This window comes from Brassica napus, unplaced genomic scaffold (assembly GCF_020379485.1).
Source record: "Brassica napus cultivar Da-Ae unplaced genomic scaffold, Da-Ae ScsIHWf_53;HRSCAF=93, whole genome shotgun sequence".
Classification (NCBI taxonomy): Eukaryota; Viridiplantae; Streptophyta; class Magnoliopsida; order Brassicales; family Brassicaceae; genus Brassica; species Brassica napus.
In genome coordinates this window covers 29,272-51,469 of record NW_026016605.1, presented here as the reverse complement: position 1 = coordinate 51,469, position 22,198 = coordinate 29,272, and the positions used below count along the sequence as shown (strand labels likewise).

At 32.3% G+C, this 22,198-nt stretch overlaps 3 protein-coding genes and 1 pseudogene across 3 annotated transcripts; 2 read left to right on the top strand and 2 right to left on the bottom strand.

Moving 5' to 3' along the window:
- Positions 1-343: 343 nt before the first annotated feature.
- Positions 344-2,364, bottom strand: BNAA02G26130D. Its single transcript, XM_013862433.3, has 4 exons — positions 2,053-2,364; positions 1,684-1,865; positions 1,458-1,527; positions 344-943 (listed from the first exon to the last, which is right to left on the bottom strand). Exons 1-4 carry the CDS (start codon positions 2,129-2,131, stop codon positions 549-551), a joined length of 726 nt encoding a protein of 241 aa, XP_013717887.1. The 5' UTR covers positions 2,132-2,364; the 3' UTR covers positions 344-548.
- Positions 2,365-8,461: 6,097 nt separating this feature from the next.
- On the bottom strand, positions 8,462-11,217 carry LOC106396040 (glutamate decarboxylase 4). Its single transcript, XM_048774812.1, has 6 exons — positions 10,974-11,217; positions 10,186-10,591; positions 9,738-9,952; positions 9,397-9,650; positions 9,236-9,288; positions 8,462-9,104 (listed from the first exon to the last, which is right to left on the bottom strand). The coding sequence occupies exons 1-6, from the start codon at positions 11,057-11,059 to the stop codon at positions 8,637-8,639; spliced, it is 1,482 nt and encodes a 493-aa protein (XP_048630769.1). The 5' UTR covers positions 11,060-11,217; the 3' UTR covers positions 8,462-8,636.
- Positions 11,218-14,443: 3,226 nt separating this feature from the next.
- Positions 14,444-17,160, top strand: LOC106396051 (annotated as a pseudogene).
- A 3,372-nt stretch (positions 17,161-20,532) lies between these two features.
- On the top strand, positions 20,533-21,979 carry LOC125604410 (NADH dehydrogenase [ubiquinone] 1 beta subcomplex subunit 7-like). The gene is made up of 2 exons (XM_048774811.1): positions 20,533-20,931; positions 21,746-21,979. Exon 1 carries the CDS (start codon positions 20,533-20,535, stop codon positions 20,914-20,916), a length of 384 nt encoding a protein of 127 aa, XP_048630768.1. The 3' UTR covers positions 20,917-20,931; positions 21,746-21,979.
- Positions 21,980-22,198: the final 219 nt, after the last annotated feature.

Sequence of the window (22,198 nt, the reverse complement as noted above, 5' to 3'; positions counted from 1 at the left end):
TTTTCTTGAATATAAATTGTAATTATTGTTGTTATGTTCCAAAACAGAGTACCAATCATTTATAAAAATCATTAAGAATTGTTTTAAACTAATAAATAAAAATATTTAACCAAAAACATTTAAATATTTCATATTATTTATCTTTTTAACCTTTTACTCTTTTCTTTTTTCATTTTAGAATTTCATTTTTGCTTTATTTAATTATTCTTTGTTTTTTTTTCTTTATTCTTCTGTACGTATCACACTTTATATATTTAGCCTGTGATGTAATTCTCTTAATAAATAACATGTTTTGGAAAATATGATAAAATAGTTTAAAAAACTCAATATCAATATCAAGAAATTCAAAAGAAGGTAATGTGAGTATTCATATCTGAAAAATCCACCGGTTATATTGTACAGCATTTTTCGAATTATACCTCCCTATTTTCTTTTTACAAAAGTTGAAAGTTTCTCTCATAGCCAATGATTACTTTGGCTTTCTATTCTACAGTTAACCTCAATTATATTACACATACAACCACAACTGACTACTACTATTAAATAATTCACCCCGTAGTTCTGATTATAGTAATTGTACCCGTTCCTTGTGTTTGGATCCTAGTAAGAGCCACCACGGTTTTACCGGAGAGACCTGGCCCATGTGTCGAGATGCACGGTCTAGAGGCAAAGTCTCCAACGGGATGTCGAACCGGTCGAGCCGGTGGCATTAGAATCCTCTTATTTACGTCATTTAGGGTTATGTCTTCTTCTCGACCACCTGGTTTCACCAATCCAAATGGATAGACTAGTCCTTTGTTCTTATTAATACAATTAGACGAAGATGGTTCGGTTGTAGATTTTTCTCGGACATAGATTTTGTCAGGAGAAACAGAAAAATCGGGAGACTCGTAGACGGTCATTATCGGCTCCTCAAGGCTAAGTTTTCCTTTCATACGTTCATCTGTACATCCGAAGATGAATCAACAAGTTTTATGTTAGTAGGTTACTTTGAAATGAGACCATAAAGTTAAGAGTGCAAATAGAATCGACGTGTTGGCTAGAAATCCAGCAAACTAACTTCTAAACACGTATTGTCATATGGACCGCATGAAATTATTTCCTTTATTTTTTATTGCGGAATTTAGAAATGCATTGTCATTTCAAATTTAGAACTATTCAAAAGTCATCCCAGTAAAAGAATAACATTATCCTGCTTAGTTGACAAAAAAAAAACATCATCCTGCTTATTTTTTAAAATCAAATTTAACATTTTATTCAAAAATAAATAAAATAAATAACATCATCCTGCTGATTTAAAAAAAAAATTATTTGTATCCTACAATTAATTTTTTTTTCGGGAACAAGATCCGACAATTAGTTTTTTTTTTTTTTTTTTTTGGTAAATATCCGACAATTAGTTAAAATAATAGTTTCTTCTAAAAAATTGTATAAAAACATAATAAAGTAGGTCTCACCTGTGTTAACAGGTGGAGTGACAAACTGACTTTCCAAACAGCTATAACTCTCATGCAGGCCCCAATCGTTCTGCATTTTCAACGATCAACATTTTAAATTTAATTTATTTTATATTGTTGCAAAATCATTTGGAAATGATAATCGAGGAGAATATGTATAGAATTTTAGGAAATAATTCAATAAATCATTAGACAGATATAATAAAATAAATTATCAAACTCAAACCTGCGATGAGTAGCTATCGTTAAGAGATTTTGATGGATCCTCGAACAAAAGACGTCTTCTTTTGCTTCTCTCACAAGACTCGATAAGTGCGTCCTCAAGGTAACCTGTGGAGACGTCGGAATAATCCATCTCCGGTGATTTGTAAATATGTTGCGGCGATCCATTTATGTATCCACATGCATCTGCAATTTATAACACACTTCTTTTTTGTGAGAAAATTTATAACACACATTTCACTTCTATATTTTTCATCGCATAATCGTAAATAACTACATGCACGTCTATACAAAGATATATATAATATAGCAGAGAGAGAGATAAATAACATATATATATATGATATATGTATGTATGTATGTATGTAGATACCAGGATTGAAGTCAGGCTTGAAGAGTGATCCAAGGTTATGTAGATCCCAAGTGGGTAAAGAGTAGAGAAGCTCACTCATGTTAAATTTGTGTTTTTTTTCTTTCTGAATGATTTGCTAAATGTTTTGTAAAACGAAAACCTATATGGCTGCCTATTTATCTTGGTGTTGTGTGTCGAAAGTGAAAGTAAATTTAAATAAAACAATAGAATTTGGAAGATAAAGTTAAAAAGCAGTGGATAGTTTTAGAAGATGAAGAAGAGATTGTGCTCAATACAGTCAACGGTAGGAAAAATAAAGCAAAAGAACAGTTGTTGGATAGTGTCCTTTTTTCTCTTTGGGGCATGAACATGATTTATGATTACTTAAATACTTTTTTTTTTTTTTTTGTAACTGAAACTTAAATACTTTTTCGCCAAATGATCTATAATATAAGTTGTTTCGCGAGTTCAATTAATTCAAAACGTACTTGTGCAGCTAAAATGAATTCAAAGTCATTCTGTTAGAAACAAAATTAATTTTTTTTTTGTTAAATAATTATGTCATTTCGTCCGTGAAATAATAGCATGGTTAAGTGGAAAATTATTATGAGATTTTTATGTAGAAGAAGGTGTTTGAATTTTTGTTAGAGTTTGGTTAGATGGGGGACCTAATAATGGCTAAAGGTTATGATATCACATCATGCTGTTATATGTTCTTTTCTTACAGTCCACCTTTAGGCAAATTTAGCAAACAATCTTAATAACTTGACTCAGTCAATGTATACTAGAATCAGAAACTATCATATGTGGATTGTAAAAAAATGTCGGCAATTTCAAAACGCATTAGATATAAACGTATTTGATTAAGTAATTGAAATGATCTAACACCAAAGAAAAAGTTTATTTTTAACTACACTTAGCTACTACCAGGTCTGAAATATAATTATATACTAGATTTTGACCCGCGCTTTTGAAGCGCGGGTTTTTTCGGTTAGTAAAAATGTTTAATTGATTTTGATGCGTTATTAAGTTAAAAGTTGTATTATATCTAAGAAGTGAATGTTTTTTGTTTACGATTACATAATTGATCAATTTGTTTCTTTAAAATTTTGTATGTATATTCTATATTACAACATCATCTTTATATTGTGTGTGCATTTTATAAGAGTTATATATGTTGAGTAGGAACATATAATTTACACAGCATATTATGGTCTAATTTAATGGTATAGATTTGTAGGGGTTTTAATAGTTTTTAGTCATGTTTTTGTAACCAACTCGAACCCGTGGTTGAACTGGTAAATCTTCGGACACATAGATAATTTAGTTCAAATATAGTTAAAATCTAATATTTAATAACCATATAAAACCCGATAAAAACATAAAAGCATGTCATTTAAAAAATATATTGAACTTTGATATACTTTTTAAAGTTACATAAATTTGTTTTGTGATTTTTTTAAAAATTGATAATGTTTTACAATATAACTTTAAAAAAAATGAAGAAAATGGTTGTGGAAAAAAAATAAAATTTACTGTTATAATTCAATATTTTTTATTGATAATATATTATAAAATTGTCTATTTTTTTAATATTAGATTTGGAAGTTATTTTTATAATAATTGTTATTTAATTATTTATATTATCAATAAAAATAATATATTATATTTTGTCTATTTTGTTTTACTATAGATAAACTATATTTTTGTGTTGATATATATGTTATTATCTAGTTTATATTAATAATGTACATATATATATAATTGTATATATAGTTTTAATATATTATATATTATATTTTTCCCCTTTTTATTTTATTGGAAATAAATTATTTTGGTTTAAAAGAATGTAATTTATATTGATGAAAATTAAATTGGTTAATCAATATATTTCGTCTATCTTGTATCAAATAAAATATTTTGTCTTTTTTAGTGGAACAACCTATAAAAATCAGTTATACTCACATTTGGATCAACTGAACAAACAATTATTTTCCAGAAAACTCTATGTAAGACATGTCTTTCTAATCTAGATTTTCTGCAAGAAACATATTATATCTTATAGATAAATTATAAAGTTAAATAACTAAAAATGAAACAGGAGATACGTTTGTTTTGCATGCATCCAAGTATTAGGGCATTATATGATTGAATTGTTAAAAATATATTGTGTTTTATTTTAAAAGCACAGGTGGAAAGATATAACATTGAAAATAAAACATTTGAATCGTTAGATATAATTAATGTGGGTTAACAAAGATTTCGTATTAGTTTGAAATGATATGCTAAATTTATTTACATAAATTTGGTTGTTATACTTCTTTGGAGAAAATGTAGGATATTTGATTGATTGTATTGTTAAATTAATTTATTATAGGACCAACAAATTAATAAATAGTAATAAAGAGGTGCAACAACCTTGTATAAGTAGATTTTTTAAGAATGTTTCCCTTTTAATAGTATAGATGCATATATATTCTTAATATATCATGTACTTAGAGAATTGATAATCTATGAGCGACTAATTAGATTTGGTTGTTGCAAATTGTAGATCATCATTAAAAGTTTATAATGTAGGATCGTTTTTTAAATGGTGACAGTTGAAAAATGGATAAGACAGTAAACACGTTCATTTCAAAGTTTATTCAGTGAAGACGATGATGTTGTGTTTGTTTTGTTACTGTTAGTTCAATGATAAAACATTGTTTTGATCGAAAGATTATATGATAAAACATTGGTGACAACATTAAAATAGTTCGAAAGATTAAAAACAGGTTGACCAACATTAAGAACATTTTAAAAGTTTTACATAAAAAGAACATTTTAAAATTAATATATACGTAAACTATGGTTTCCGGTTCTAGTTTCTAGAACAATTTTGATTTAATAGCTGACAGACAATGTTAATGCATTTCGTAATGGACAGCGCTAAGCCTTAATATTGTTAAAAAAAATTAAGAAGCGATGTATTCCACAGCTCATAGCCTCATAAAACCATTTTAATCAGCAACAATGAGTCATGCAATATCTACTTCTTCTTCTTTTTTTTCTTCTGCGAACCACAAAGTCATCTCTGAAGAATTTTGTGTTCTTTGGACGTATAGGAGAACTTCCTTTTGATTTTTAATCCATTCGTTAAATCGTGATTCTACTTTGCTTCTGATTTGGTGAACAACCGTTCTTCTTTTGGATGCTCTTTTGTTTTTTTTCTTCATTCTTCACAATGGTGGGGATTGTGTCACGTCCTTTCACGTTTACTTTCTTCCATTATTACATGCCTTTATTTCATTTTATAATTCCATTTTAATATAACGATCTGATTTGATTTGATAGGTTGATGTAATTATTCGGAATGGTTCCACTAGTCGAAGCGATGTAATCACTGTAGAATAACTGAATAAGTATGGTCGTGCAATCAAACCAATCGTTGTGATAGAATTGAGTAATGAAATGAAATTGTTAGTGTTTCTTTAGTTTTGAATATTGTTAGAATAATTATGAGTGGTTCTTACGAGATAAATAAACTGTTTAGATGATGAATTACTTACATATTTAAATAATATTATAGTAATTGGCTTTTTTTTATTCATGACATAATTTTCTTGTACATTTAAAACTAATTATCGCAAACCTATCAACGTGAGTGGTATTATGATGGTAGAATTTTATATCGGCGAGCAAATACTGATCGACTGTGCTTTAAGGCTTGACTGTTAAGAGGCATATGCATCAAGCATCCCGATTTGACAGTAAAACATAACTATTACTATCTCGATCATAATTTTTTAAACTATGTTGCGTTTATTTTATTTATACTATGTTTTTCCAAAAAGATTATTTTATACTATGTATTTCCAAAAAGATCACAAATCCTATTTTTTTGCTGAATTCCAAAATACATTCATTGAGTAAAATTTTATACCTAAACTTTTTTGGAATTTTAAAATATTTTTTTGAAAAATTGAAACAATGTAAGATCCTCTAAATGACTTTAATTAAAAAATTTACAATAACCTCACCACATGATCTTACAATACTAAAAGTTAAATATACTTATCAGCTAAAGTATCCATATCATTAAAAAAATCATCCAATCAGTAGGTGACATGTCAGCCATGACAAAATGTTATTGATATCAAGTTTTCTCGAAGACATTTTGACCTATAATAATGTTTTATTTCAAGTTTTTATGAGTCCACCACGCCTTGGTCCAAACTTTATGTAAAAAGACCTACTAATCCTCTTCGTCTTTCCAATTTTTTTTGGTTGATCTCTTCATTACTCCTCTGTGATATCGGCTTCCCATATTCAAGAGTCAAAAAGCTTCATTATTGACTCCAGGCCAAAGGTGTTTTATCAGTCCAAAGACGTTGAAGAAAGATTGGGTCTTATTATTTTCATCGCATCCACAAAACAGACTTCTTTGGGCCGAGAAAATGATTCAAACAAATTCACTTTGTTTTGGATGAAGCTGAAATTCGACCAGGCCCTTTATCAGAATGTTTCTGATTCATTCTCATCAAGTATACCAAGAGAGAGCCAGCAAGGAAGTCTTTGTCGTGCATGGGAAAAAAAATTCAACAAAAATCATTAATTTCTAGTTTCTATGTTTCTTATTTTTAGCACAATCATTCTTGTTTTCTACAATTTGTAACCTATATAATCAGACCTAAGAGCAACGAAATGAATAGCCTGTTTTGATTAAAAACTTTTTTTGTTTGAAAGTGTTCTTTTGTTCCTTTGGAATATTTCGAATTTTTAGTGTGAGGCTAAAGATCAAACCGGTAAATCAGGAGTTATTCCGCAAACTCTTGTGTGACCATTCTACCACCAAAGTTTGTTGATTGAGGGTTGAAATATTTCAGGTGTTGAGTCCTTACACTCGTTGTTGGTTCTACACAAACAACATCTTAAGGTTCATCGCCTATCTTCTGAAGAATCGTCGCTAGTATCGGACACTAGGTTTAATATACCTTCTTTTGGATCTACACGAGTCTAAAAAATCTTAGGGTTATCTCATTACCACCTTGGAGTGAAAGTTCTTGGACAGATCCGAACCAAGTCATCAATATCTTGGCCCGAGTCGCATCACTAAAGAGTACCACTGTGAAACGCTAAGACCGAGACTGTTTTGACAAATTAGACCAGATGACCGAAAGAAAGAGAGAGGTGAGACAACCACTTTCGGTCCGAAGAGGTTGCCGGGAACCGGAGAGCCTCCACTCACAACATTTAAAAGTGATTTGGTTTGAAAGAGAACGAGGTCGCGTATGTAAGACACACCGCTCAGAAGCCGATAGCTGTCATCATATAACAATGATTAAGGTGTTGATTTGTTGGACATGGATATCAACTATGTGAAAAACCAGAGATATCTTCTAATTTAATATTAACTAAATCTTGACCTACGCTTCCGCGCGGGTGTTGAATTTAACTTGCGTTCAATGTAAATTTATAAACCATTGATTTTATAAAATGTCCATTTATATTTTTATGTTCTGTAAAATATATTTAGAGTAGAATATATTATATTATAATATAAATGTTTGATAATAATTTTTTATCTGTACATAATATTATATTTATAATTTTATAACTTGATGCAATTTGATGTAATTGTAAAATTCATATATTAACCTATTGATTTTTTTTTGTTTATTTATATAAAAATGATTTAATTTTTTTACACTAGGTTTTTATGAATTATTATTAATTTTATGATATTTGGTTTTCTTGAAAATTGTATTGTATCAGATTAATATAGACTATATATTACAGTTTGTGTTTTTATTTTCAGCAAAAAGAAATAACAATTCATTGTAATTAATTTAATTTTTTGATTTTAAGTTAAGTTGCAGATTTGTAAATAAGAAAGAAATGCAATGGCTAAATCTGTAAATAAAAAGAAATATTTAATCTTCTATTCGTGTTTCCAAAAAATTCTCATTTAATCTGCTATCCAAGTTTCCAAACGACAGAATCTGTAAATGAGAAAGAAATATAGTGACTAAATATGTAAATAAAAAAAATATTTAATCTGCTATCCTTGTTTCCAAACAAATTTTATTTAATCTAATATCTAAGTTTTTAAAAAGTACCAAAAAGTACTTCAGTTTTAATAATATAGATATAATTTAAGAAACTTTTGATAATAATGATCTTACTTATATATTGGTTTAGTTAATAGAATAAAGTACATGAGAAGTGTTATGAAGTTGATGCTCGGCAATTTTTGGATTTGTATCCTTCATTAGACCTAGCCGATGATGTAAAAACAATGAAGAGTAGATAACATATGATCTTGGTTTCTTTTTTTAAAGAGTTTTCATTTTTTTTTTCACTGGTTTATATTTCAAACAATTTGATAGCTTAAAATTTATTCAATGTAATTTTAAAATTATAACGTTTTTATATAGTCATAAAATATAAGTTTTTATTTATTTTATTTTATTCAAGTACATGAAAATTATAAATCATCAACATCAAATCATGAAAAAGGAAAATTTGAAACCAAAAATAATCTGAGCAGCTGGCATGGGAGAAAAGGGTTTCAAAGGGAGCATTATTAGGGATAAAACAACAGAACATTAATTCATTAAATTTCATTAGCAAATCCTGTTTTTGTTACTCTTCTTTGTCTCCACAAACTTCTTCCAATACGCAGTAACTTCCCTCGTGGTTTCCTCCTCAGTCTTCTTAACACCGTTAGCTTTTCCGTTGGCCATCTTAGCGTGAACCCTTGCCGGAAGCGTATCAAGCTCGTGAAGCACCTTCTCGAAGTCTGCGACCAACCTCTCGGCTAAGGTTCGAGAGAAATCTTCTCGAATCACCACTCGGAGGACGGTGACATGTTGAGCATCCGCGGGCATCGTGTAGGCCGGAACAATCCACCCAAAGCGACGGAGAGTCTCAGCCACTTCGAACTCGTCGTGGCGACTACTGTCTTTTAATGAAAACGCCACTAATGGAACACCGTTTTCCTTGGAGACTATGTTGAAACGTCCTGTCTTCTCTAATCCTTGTCTTAGGACCATCATGTTTTCACGACAATTTTCCATCACGTTGCGATATCCCTAAACCCCAAAAAAACACTTTAATTATCGAATAATAGTATCATAATATATGTTGCACAAAAACTAGTATCATAATATATATGAAGTTACACAGTTTAACATTCGGTCTAATCATATTCAATAGTACTTACCTCGAATCCAAGACGAATCAGCTGGTAGTACTGAGCAATCACTTGACTTGAACCTGGTTTATAAACACAAGCATTAATTTATAAAACATTTCCATATGTGTATATACAATATAATATATGTTTTTGATAAACATTTAGAAATGGTAAATGTAATATGTTACCTTTGGAGAAGTTGAGAGTGAAGGTCGGTTGGTCAGCGCCAAGATAATTGATATGGAAGATAAGTTCATCAGGCAAATCGGATTTGGTTCTCCATACAACCCAACCGATTCCAGCGTAAACCAAACCGTATTTGTGACCACTCACATTTATGCTCTTAACCAATGGTAACCGGAAATCCCACTCCAGCTCTGGATACAAGAAAGGAGCAATAAACCCACCACTCGCTGCATCCACATGGATCCCCGTATCCCATCTGCCAATTGCGTCTCCAAAATATGTTAAACCGGACCCGAACCGGTTAATTTGATTGATTATTAGGCTTTCTGTATATTTTACTTACCCGGTTTGCTTGTTTTTATCGACTAGGAGGTCGTTAAGGAGCTTAACGTCTTCGAACTCTCCGGTTAACGTTGAACCGAGAATGGCTGCAACACAGATTGTGTTCTCGTCTACCAATTCGACCGCCTTCTCAGGGTCCATCACGTAGTATCCTTCTCTTAGCTTCACTTCTTTAAGCTCCACCTCGAAATACCTTGCGAACTTCTCCCAGCAAACCTGTATTAAACCGTAATTTCAGTAAAACATGGGCTTAAATCGGTGAAACTATCTTTTAATTAATAATTTCAATTCTGTGGTCTAACGTTTAAGTTTTTTTGGTTGACCATTGAGAAAACCTTAAACAAAGCTCAACTATATAATTTTTGGCCTAGTTTCAAAATTTCGGTTTAGAGAAATACAGAGCCAAACTGGTTTAGTATTTTGCATTTTTGTTTGTTATGTTGGTTTACCTGAACATTAGCTCCAGTTACGATATTGGGCTTATCATAAGGAAGCCCTTGAGCCTTACGCTTATTCTGCCATTGTCTCTTAAAGGCCAAACCAGCCAACATAATCGCCTCCGATGATCCCACGGTGCCGACGCCAATCGCAGCCTCACCGTCACCGAGCGGTGCGTTGAAGAGACGCGCGATCATGTTGACGCATCGGTTCTGAAGCTCGGTGGTGACAGGGTACTCATCCATGTCGACGTAGTTCTTGTTGATGGATTCCATCATGAGCTTGTCACACTCTGGCTCCATCCACGTGGTCACGAATGAGGCTAGGTTAAGCCTAGGGTTACCGTCGAGCATTAGCTCGTCGTTGATGATTTGGTACGCTGCTTCCTTTGGGATCGAGTTCTCAGGCATCTCAAATCTGATCATGAAAATATCACGTTAATATTACGCAAAATAAACCTACAAAATCAAATTAACGCGTATAATAAAAAATGCTTTAGCCAGGACCTTCAAAATCCTAGAGCTAAGAAAAAACTAAAGTCTTAAAACATGTTAGCTTTAAAAAAAAGTCTTGAAATTTGCAAGAAAAAACGTAAAAGCCCTCGTATAAAAACAATATAGTATATGCTAACAATGCAAACGAGATGTGAGACAGAATAGTAAATAATTGAAGGTGAAACGTTCGAGCATCAGACAAACAAGTCATGAGGTGAAATGTTGGTGCTAGTTTTTATTCAATCTTCAATAAAGTAAAACATCAGACAGAAAAGAATTGTGTTTAAATGATAAAGGTTTGTTACCGTGGCAGAGAGGTACGGACGTAACGAGAAGCAAAAGTTGAATGGATTGAAACATCAGATTCCGAAGCTGTCTTAGACAAAACCATCTTCTTTCAATTCACTTGAATTCTCCAACCTTTGTGTTTCTCTGGGTTTGGAATGGAACAAAAGAAGAGTAGAGGGAAATTATATGTAATGTTTATTGTTTGTTATTGAAGAATTTGTGTAGTTAGACGATGATGAGCAAATGGTTTATATAGTGAAGAGAAAGGTTCTTTGGTTTCGTTTTGTAACGTGGAAGGAAGCATCGCTGGTCTTCGTTTATGGGCTCCTTTCAACTTTTCTCCAACCAATGACTTTTCATTAGTATAATATCAAGACTAACGAATGATCAATGATTACACCAGAAATTTTTAAATTTAATAACTTGACGATTAAAATTAAAAACAAACTCCAATCTACCATCATCCTTTGATTGGTAAATCCTGAACATCTTAGATGGTAGAATAATTCTCTTAATGTCTTTTTTTTTTCTTTTGATAAAAATTCTCTTAATGTCATGCCAAGTAGTCCGTATCCCATGTTTTCAACTTTAGTTTTTACGGTTTATAATCGATGACAACGTGAAAGATCAAATAAAATAATTTATTTTATCGACACCAGTGAATGGTAGAAATTTTAGGAATATTACATTATTTATGTCTCGAATAAACAAACATTATATGCGTATTTTAATATTGTCAATTTGAACTATTCGAACTTAAAAAAATAGCTGCCTGTTTTTTTTTTCACATGCAACAAATAAGAGGAAGGCGAATTAAGTAACAAAAATGTGGTTGGAGAAAAATAATAAAATTATAATTTTAAGTTGCATATTAAACACCAAATATTTTTTTTAATCGGATCAGGTCGGTTTATCCGAATTAAAATTGTCATTTGTCACTACAGTGTGAAAAAAAGATTAGATACCTTGTTTATACACGCAAAAAAAAAATCAATTCATACGATCAATACTTGGTTTTGATTTAATTCTAAAAAAAATTACTTGGTTTTGATTTGATTATCGTTTGACGAAGACCTAACTGAGAAAAAAAGAACCTAATTGCCAATTGGAATCAGAGGTCTTGGAAAACTGTCGTTTCCTTTGTTTAAAAGTCAACATCACGCTGAAAAATAATTGATTTGGAATTTTTTTGATTTTCATTGTTTTTTTTCAACACGATTGAATAGTTTTTTCGTGGTGTTTTCATTGTTGTCAAACAAAGTTAAAGTTCATAAAACAAACAGAGTTGGGCGATTAATCAAGCCTCCCACAGGTTTAGACTACCCTGAGTTTAGTTTAATTAACTATGTTGAAAAGTAAAAATTAATGCTCGCTCCGTTTCTAAATGATGTAAGTTTATATGTTTTTATATACCTTAAAAAATATTATAAATCTTGATTTAGCAATAATTCAATAAAAATACTCCAACTAAATTCCGTTAAGCTTTTTAATATCAAATTTTTTTCACTACCCAAGTTAATAACTTAACTAATCATATTGCTCAATTTAATACACAAACTTCTAAAACTGTACCCATTTTAATATCTAATTTTTTATTAATAAATTTTAAACAAAATTTTTAAAATTTTCAAAATCTAAAACAAATTAAATTTTTTTCTAATTTTATTTTAAGTTAAAGGAAAGAAAGTAACTAAATTATGGAAAAAAATTAGAAAAACTTAATTTTGAAGGAAAGTAAATATTTTTTTCTATTCCAAAAACAAACTAAATTTGATATTTAAAACTTAAAACTTATATTACACAATAGAAGATTATATACACAGTTTGAGTATTATTAAGGTTGTTTTGTGAATTTTAGAGATTTTTAAAATTTTATTTAAATTTTATTAATATCTTTGATTAAAATAAACACAGTTTGAGTATTAAAATCAGCTCCATTTTAAAAGTTTATCTATTAAAATAAGTATAATAATTAGTTAAAGTATTAAAGTGGGTAGCGAAACAGTTTAGGTATTAAAAAGCTTAACGAACTTTAGTTGGAACATTTTTATGAAATTTTCCCATTATTTTTTGTGTTTACCAATTTTTAATAATTTTAGATCAATAGGATTTAAGAAGTATAATTTTTAAAAAAGTTTGTATCATCAACTAATAAAACATACCTAAAAACGTAAAACATGTTCTTGAAATAATTTTACAAACATTTAAGTTTAAGGAACAAGGGAGTACTATATAATTCAACGTTGTTTTCTAAACGTCTTGGACATTAAGATCTTTAAAACCTTTTGATTTTGAATACTTAACAACAGTGGGCTAATTTTTTCTTACCCTTATATTAATCAAAACCATATTTCCAACAAATATATGTACAACTTTTAACACTTTGTTTATTAAGCGAAATTGTCAAAAAAAAAATCATTAAATTTTATGAAATAAAATCTAATATATGATAAACAAATCCTTTAAATAAAAACCAATATCCTAAAAAAAATAGAAAGACCAATATAAGATTTTAGAACTATCCAATGATGGTATCCTAGCTATATAGGTGTATCTGAAACAAATTTATCACATCTATAATGGTTTTATCAAATAAAATCTATAATGACTTTATCACGAAATTCCTGTAATTAATGGTTTTATTTGATCAAGATATGATTATCCTAATTTTTTTTTAAAAATGAAAATAAGCAGAAAATTTTGATTATCAAACTTATAATTTTTAGAATTAGAACATAATACAACACTGAGAGTAAAAACAAAATACTCAATAGAAATTACAAGATCATGGCTATCAATTTATAGATTTAGTTAAGATTTATAGATTAACTAGTTATATCTTAATTATTGTATTTGCTATCGATATTTTAGTCAATAAAGATATTACTCCATGTTTATTTTCAAGTTTTCTTTCTGTAACAATTCACTGCCATGTATTTCCCCCAGGACATGTACATTTCGTGCAAACCTATAATTTTTTTTTTTTTTTTTGTGTTTGAAGGAACAAAATGATTATTTTGTTTAACTCGTCCAATTGTGTTTTTATCAAAGTTGTTTTTGAATGGTACATATACGTAATATTACGGGGCGGTAGGCGGTACAAACGGTATAACTGGCAGACGAGAATAATTAAGAAAAAGTCGAGCCAGCAAGTAACTCTCAATGCTTCAGTCAATGGGAATTTGCAAAAGGAGACGCCAATAGACGAATAAGCCTTATACCGGCAGACGGCAGTTACGGCTTACCAGTTTGCCTTTTCCAAGTTCTGACTTTGCTTTAATCAATGGCATGCAATGCAAGTGTACACGATATTCTGAAAAAGGCATTCCGTTTGTTTTTCTAAGAACTCGTCCAATTTATACACTATCCTCCAGAAATAAAGTTGAAGTATGGTACTTAATGATGATATCGGACGTTATAAAAAATTAAAAATGTATGTTTGTTTTGACTTTACATGCCTTGCATCTTTACGTGATGTATATGTGTTATATAAGTTGAACTTTTGAAATTTCTTGTTACAATGGGCCAGTAAAGATAATTAAGAAACTCATTAATATTGAAGCCCAAAAGATGCAACCATACTGGTTCAACAAAATCAAATCTAATCGTATCTGCTTATACTTTCAAAACGTGGTTTATTTGGTTTAGATTCCCTTAGAATATATTCTTTTAGAAAGAATATGGTTCTGTGGTGACTAGTGAGTGACCCACTCACGCAACAACTTGTTCAGTGCGAGAATATTTTTTTAGTCGAGAAGCTTAAGTTAGCTTTGAATGAAGTTTGTTATATTGAGTAGAAAGTAAAGAGATGGGTTCGATTGATGAAGAAACGTCACTCCTTGAAGCTGAACAATCTCTTTTACAGGTTCAGCCTCATGGGTCTATGTAATATTTGTGACCGTTTCATAAGTCTCTGAAGAAGATCCATGTCTGATTTCTTTATTTTCCAGGAAGAAGTGAAACTGTATGCTGAAGATGGGTCAGTAGACATTAATGGAAACCCACCATTGAAGCAGAAAACAGGAAATTGGAAAGCTTGCCCATTCATTTTTGGTATAAATCAATTCTAATACTTATGGTCCTCCTAATGTCCTGTCTGTAACTTTCAAGAACCAGTATGCTTTGATGTGCAGCCAATGAATGCTGTGAACGGTTAGCTTATTATGGCATTGCCAAGAATCTAATCACTTACTTCACAAATGAATTGCACGAGACCAATGTTTCTGCAGCTAGACACGTCATGACATGGCAAGGCACATGTTATATCACTCCTCTACTTGGAGCTCTAATAGCTGATGCTTATTGGGGAAGATATTTGACAATTGCTTGTTTCTCTGCCATTTATTTCATCGTAAGCATTTTTATAGAGAAAAAAACCTTGCTTTAGTTAAAAGGGTTTGCAAGAAATGAGCTGAACATTTTGATAAACCAAGATACGTATGCTTACTTAAAATAGGTTCATCTACTCAAGCTTTGGGTACCATATGACTTATTGTAGAGATTTGGTTAAAGGGTTACTGAGGGCTTGGATGGATATTTGGCTAAGAGTTGATAGATAGCCAAGGCCGGTCCTAGACATATACAAGTGAAACATTTTATCTGTGATACCTAAAATTTTAAGAGTTAATATAAATAACATATAGCTTCTAAACTGTTAATTTCTTTTATTAAATTTTCTATAGCTCCCAAAATCTTGCGGTCACTAATAGTCTATTTCTATGGTTTGGTGAATTTTTGAACAATGAAGAACAGTCTCACAGCATCTTTTCTTATCAAACTATGCTGGTTATATTCATTTGGTTGATGATGTTACTTCTTATCTGTTTCAGGGAATGGTCGCACTGACACTCTCAGCTTCAATTCCGGGTCTGAAGCCAGCAGAATGTATAGGTTCCATCTGTCAACCTCTCAGCAAGCAGTTTTATTTTCAGGGCTTTACCTTATCGCTCTTGGTACTGGAGGAATCAAACCATGTGTCTCCTCCTTTGGTGCTGATCAGTTTGACCAGACCGATCCAAATGAACGAGACAGAAAAGCTTCTTTCTTCAACTGGTTCTACTTCTCAATCAACGTTGGTGCGTTTGTCTCATCTACTCTTCTAGTATGGGTTCAAGAGAATTGTGGGTGGGAGCTAGGGTTCATGATACCAACCGTGTTCATGGGACTCGCTACAGCTAGTTTCTTCTTCGGCACTCCTCTTTATAGGTTTCAGAAACCTAGAGGCAGTCCCATTACTAGAGCTTGCCAAGTTCTTGTAGCCGCATACCGTAACATGAACCTAAGGCTCCCTGAAGAAAACCACACACCTCTGTCCGAAGTAACGGACGGTTACAAGTTTCTTGACAAAGCCGCAATGATCTCAGAAGAAGACACCATTCACGACCCGTGGAAGCTATGTACTGTGACTCAAGTCGAAGAGGTTAAGATTATATTACGTTTGTTCCCTATTTGGGCCTCAGGGATCATCTTCTCAGTCCTCCACTCACAGATCTACACTCTTTATGTCCAACAAGGACGGTCCATGCAACGAACCATAGGCTCATTTGAGATCCCTCCAGCTACTCTAGGCATGTTCGACACTGCAAGTGTTCTCATAACCGTTCCAATCTATGATAGACTCATCGTTCCCTTTGTGAGAAGGTTCACAGGCTTAGCTAAAGGCTTCACTGACCTACAACGCATGGGGATTGGACTGTTCGTCTCTGTCTTGAGCTTAGCAGTTGCAGCTGTAGTTGAGACGGTTCGGTTACGTTTAGCTCGAGAAAGTGGAGATATGACAATCTTCTGGCAAGTACTTTCTTATGGGGACTGCTGGTGTTTTTTTCTTCGTTGGTCGGATTCAGTTTTTCTATGAGCAGTCTCCAGATACAATGAGAAGTTTGTGTAATGCTTGGGCACTTCTTACTACTACGCTTGGAAACTACTTGAGTTCGATGATTGTTACGGCTGTGGCGTGTTTGAGCGGGAAAGATGATGGTTGGATTCCTTCAGACAACCTTAACAACGGACATCTTGATTACTTCTTTTGGCTTTTGGTCTGTCTTGGGTCTGTGAACATTCCAGTTTTTGTCCTCTTCTCTGTTAGATACACGCAGAAGAAGGTTTAGTGAGGTTTTATTTCATTCTTCTTCTTGGTTCCACACCTGAAGTATGTAAAACTTATTTCGTCATTTGTTAATGCCATGGAGGATCTTGTTTGTACTATCAAGAAAACTTGTTAAAGAAGAAACACTGATGTTTCTTAGATATGTTTTAGATAGAATGATGTGCATTATATAAATCGTCGTAGTTTATCTTCTTGGCGTTTGGTTTTCGATTCGGTTTCGGTTCAAGTTCAAGTTTTTTCAGTTTTTCTGATTCTAGACATATAGAAATTCTTTGCTATTTATGAAATTTGGTTTGGTTTGGTTTGGATAAATTTGGCTGACTTGTAGTCTAAATAATTTCACAGCCGTGTCTAAGAAGTCTACAGGCACTATATATATCGTAATAGAAGTAAATAGAGTTTATTCTGTTAAGCTCAATTCTCAAAATTTATTTGATTGAAATGCATATCCTGAAAAAAATTGTTTCCAAGAGAAGAAATATGATAGTAAGTGTGGTTGTATTCTTTTTTCTTATCATGGTTTTTATCCCATAAAATTTTTCTATGTCAAAGTTTTAACGATGCAACAAAGAACACACAAAAGATAGACACTTAAAAGAGAATGTTACAATTTGAGAGATGAAAGTCTATCACTGTTCTAAAGTTTTTGAGATAAAAAAGAAAATTATCAATTCAAGACTCAAGCACTATCGAAGAATGGCGATGTCAATGTTCTATTCAAGTGACAGTTTAGCTGATTTATTCACGAAGGTGTTACCCACTGCTACTTCCAAGAAACTAATTCATCTTATCAGAATACTTTGTCTCTAAGATCTCGACGTATGTTACACATGAGTAGAAGTTATTACGCGATGCACTCTTTTTTCTTTAACCATATTTTTTCCCATTGGATTTTTCTAGGGAGTTTTTTAGTTAGGCAGCATCTACGGCATTTTGAAAGCATGGTATAATGGACATCAAGGAGAAATATTATGAATATTATGTGATGTCTCTTATAAAAAGTACTAGATTTACTTGATTATCAAGTATACTTATTCTCCAAGTTCTACTTGGTACCCAAACTATTGTAATCATGTATAAAGAACTCATTACTCATGAAATAAGATACACCAATTCCTCTTTTTCTCTTTTCTACTTATAATACGTTATCAGTACGATTTGATGTTCCTTTAATTTATATTGATCTTTCTTTGGTGCAATTACATTAAAATTGCTTTTACAATTCTTATATGTTGAGGATTTTCAAAAAAGAAATTACTATCAAATAATTTTTATTAAATAAATATATATTTATGATCAATATTTTTAACACATGTAGTATTTATTGTCATGTGTCACAATCATGTTTATTAGCAATTTTTAAGAACAAAATTTTATATAATAAGATATTTACCTAGATTTTAGGAAACATTTTATCTCTACATCAACAACTTCCTTGTCTTTCTTATCTTTTTCTGCTTTTTTGTTGGTGGTTCCGCCGCTGACGAAACTTCAGCCTTCGTTCTGTTGTTCTTGTTCTCATTCCTCTGCACATCTCAAAATCTTCTAACAAACCTACCAGCATGTATATATGTTATAAAGTTCACAAGTTGTGGGTCATCTGCTTCAACCGGCCACTGATGAAACAGATCTTGTAGAGACTTCTTCATAACCATTTTCCTCATGCGCACATACAAAAGTAACTAATAACTCAGCCATTAATAACTCAGTCACCAAACCTCATAACTTAGTCAAGAATAACTAATAACTCAGTCATCAAAATCTCATAATTCAACTATCAATAAATTATAACTTAGTCACCAGTAACTCATAACTCAACCACAATATAAATAAAAACTCATCCATCGATACCTACCTCGTCACGATCTCTGATTTCCTCAGATATAATAGTAGCAAAACTTGCACGTATGCGCTTTCCACCCCATCAAAAAGCATAATTTCTTGTTCATCGACAACTCTCCCAAAACGCTCTCCAAAACAAGTCACATATTCATACGCCCAAACTTGCAACACATCTTTCAGGCCGTTTATGGTGTATGACCATCCTTGTGGATGCAATATCTTAATAGAATCAACAAGCACTTCATATGCAGTCGGACCCCATGGATACGACCTCATTGCTTCATCATCGAATACTATTTTTGCACATTCAAATGGTATCCAAAAATTGTGATGCAAAGCATAAAGTCCCATAGCTTGAAAAACTAATAGCCCTAACCATTTACGCTTTTCAAAACTCAAGGGCCGATAGACCTCTAATGCTAGCCTCAGTTCATCTAACTTCGGTCCCACCCCATGTGGCACATTCAACTCCTTCCAGAATGTTTTGTATTGGTGAGGTTTAAAACTTTCTATCGGTAGTGGACATGTATTTAACCCAGTGATCGCACCGAATTCGTTTAAGCTAAACCTCATAAGTTGATCAACAACGAGGCTCCAAATCTCCTTCTTATATACTCGCAGCTGCCTACATAGTAGATAGTGTACAGTCCTACAAAACCACACAAATTTGCTATCTAGCTTAGCAATCATTCCAACGGGAAACTCCTTCAGGTGATCCCACGCATCATGTCCTATTGCTTCTCTGACGTTAGGGAACTCTCCCATATGGCAACTGTGATTAATCTCTTTATTTTCTAGATTGGAAGCCTCTTATGCGTAAAGTTTGGAAGGTAATCCCGTGCTTGATCTTCAGGAACATCCATCTAATAATAAAAACATATATAACTTAGCCGAAATAGATTATAAATCAGCCGCAATTGAAAACTATCTCCGCCAAAACATATAATCTAACTCAGCCGCAAATGGAACACTAACTCAGTCAGAACATAATATATAACTCAGTCGCAATGAAAATCAAACTCAGACACAACATAAATAGAACACATCAACATCATAAATCAAACTTAGTGACACCATACCGGAGAAGACGATTTTGGGAGATTGCGAACAAGACGATTTCCGAGAAGAAGAATACGATTTCGACGAAGACGACGAAGACAATATCGGATAAAGCAGGTTCGAATGTAACAAAAAAAAAACGATAAAAAATAATGTGTTACGGTTTAAACAAGAGAACAAAGGAAGTTGTGGTGTTTGAATTAAGACTAAGACGTCGATTGATTAACCTCTCTCTTTTGATCACTGTTTTGATGAGGAGGATTACAAATTTAGTGATGTGGTATTGATAATTAAAATTATTCTTAACTAAAAAAAGTTAAGCAAGAGTCTTTTGTGTGATTTACTAGGGACTAAAAACATTCTAGTGATTAAAAACTTTTCTATAATACTCTAGTAATATAGCAACTTTTCTGTGTTAATCTAGTTATTTTCTCATGTAGGACATCGGATTTTTTTGTTAGGTACTTAGGTTCCAGTTCTGTTTTCGGTCCTCGTTCAACGTATCGCGGTTTAAACTTGGGCTTTGTAATTCAACAGGCACAATATGACCCGGAACGAAGAATCTGATTATGTCCGGGTCAAGCACATCGGAGACGCCAAGAGAAAAAAATAAGGAAAGGAATCGCGACTGTTATTCGAGGAGAATGGAGGTTCCTGGTTCATCGAAGAAGATGATCGCAACGCAGGAAGAGATGGTCGCAGCTAAAGTACCTCTCGGTTACAGAGACCAGTGCGCTCATCTCCTGATTCCGCTCAACAAATGTCGCCAGGCCGAGCTCTTCCTCCCATGGAAATGCGAGGACGAGCGTCACGTCTACGAGAAGTGCGAGTACGAGCTCGTCATGGAGCGAATGCTCGCGATGCAGAAGATCCGCGAGGAAGAAGCCAAAGCTAAACAGAATAAACTACAAGGGAACGGTGTCCCTCTGATCCCTAAGACCGCTAACGCTTAGCCTCTCGATTCATCGGTTAGTCTAGTACCGTTGGAATTAGGGTTTTGGTTTAGCGTAAACCGGCTGGGTAATTGGATTGGATCACAATTGCAGTTTCATGTCGCTAAACGAACATGAGATTCATTTATTGTTAGAAGTTAAACAGTACACAACTTAATTTTATTCATTCATTAATCTTAACACCCAAAAGCTTCATATATTAGTCTCAAAGTTAACAAGGCAGCCCAACTTTCATTCATTCGTCAATCTTGATCACTCAAAAAGCTTCATATGATAAGTCTTAAAGTTAACATGACGCAGTCTCAATTTTCATTCATTCATTCGTCAATCTTGATCACTCAAAAGCTTCATATGTTAGTCTTAAAGTAAACAGGGCATAGCCCAATTGTTTCTAGATTTGATTTTTGTTCTCTGACTTGTACGCTTACAAGTTCTTAATACTTGATCAATGTGTGAACTTGTTTGTTTTATGTCTACAGTCACTTTGTTTAAAACCTTAAGAAGCATTATGAAGTTACAGCCACGAACTACAGAGTTACACTTCTTGATTTGGTGGAATATACTATATATTTCATATTAGTATATATGTCACAACAGCTACAGAAAGATTCTCCTGATATCTCTTTTTCTCCTTCTTACTTGCCATTGAGTACTACTCTTACATATTGTGTGGTTCTTTATTTCCTTTTTCATGAGTTTCTCTGCTCTAAAGACAGACCCCTATATATTTGGTCTAAGATTCTCTAACATTTCAATGATTTTGTTTCACCTGATGCTTTTTATCCATTCTTCTGAGTTCTTATTCTTACTCTGAAATTTATTTGGACAGGGATTCTCTGGAACTGTGAAGAAGGTGGGGGCTCTGGTTTTCAATATATTCTTCTTGTTGCTGATGAAACATTTGGTTCTACATTTTCAGATATGTATGTTCTAAGGCTCTCTCCCATTGAAAATAAGATGTAAACACATCTCTGGTTTAGTTTACTTTCTTTAATACTTTGAGAGACAAAAAAAAAGAACTTATGAGTTGAAAACGTTTCTACCTCTTTTTTAAAAGTCCACATATCACTTGAATTATTTATATAATCATATCATTTACGATGAATGGACCCATCTAACGAAATTATTGAAATACAGTATTTTGACTGTATGTCTTAAATTAGCAACGATTAAAGACAATAATTCTGATATATAGGCCGGGTTCAAAAACAAAACGCCAACAATTCATTAAATTGAGGGTGAAGATGCTGGCAATTGTCGCTATTTCGAAAAAAGGCTGCAT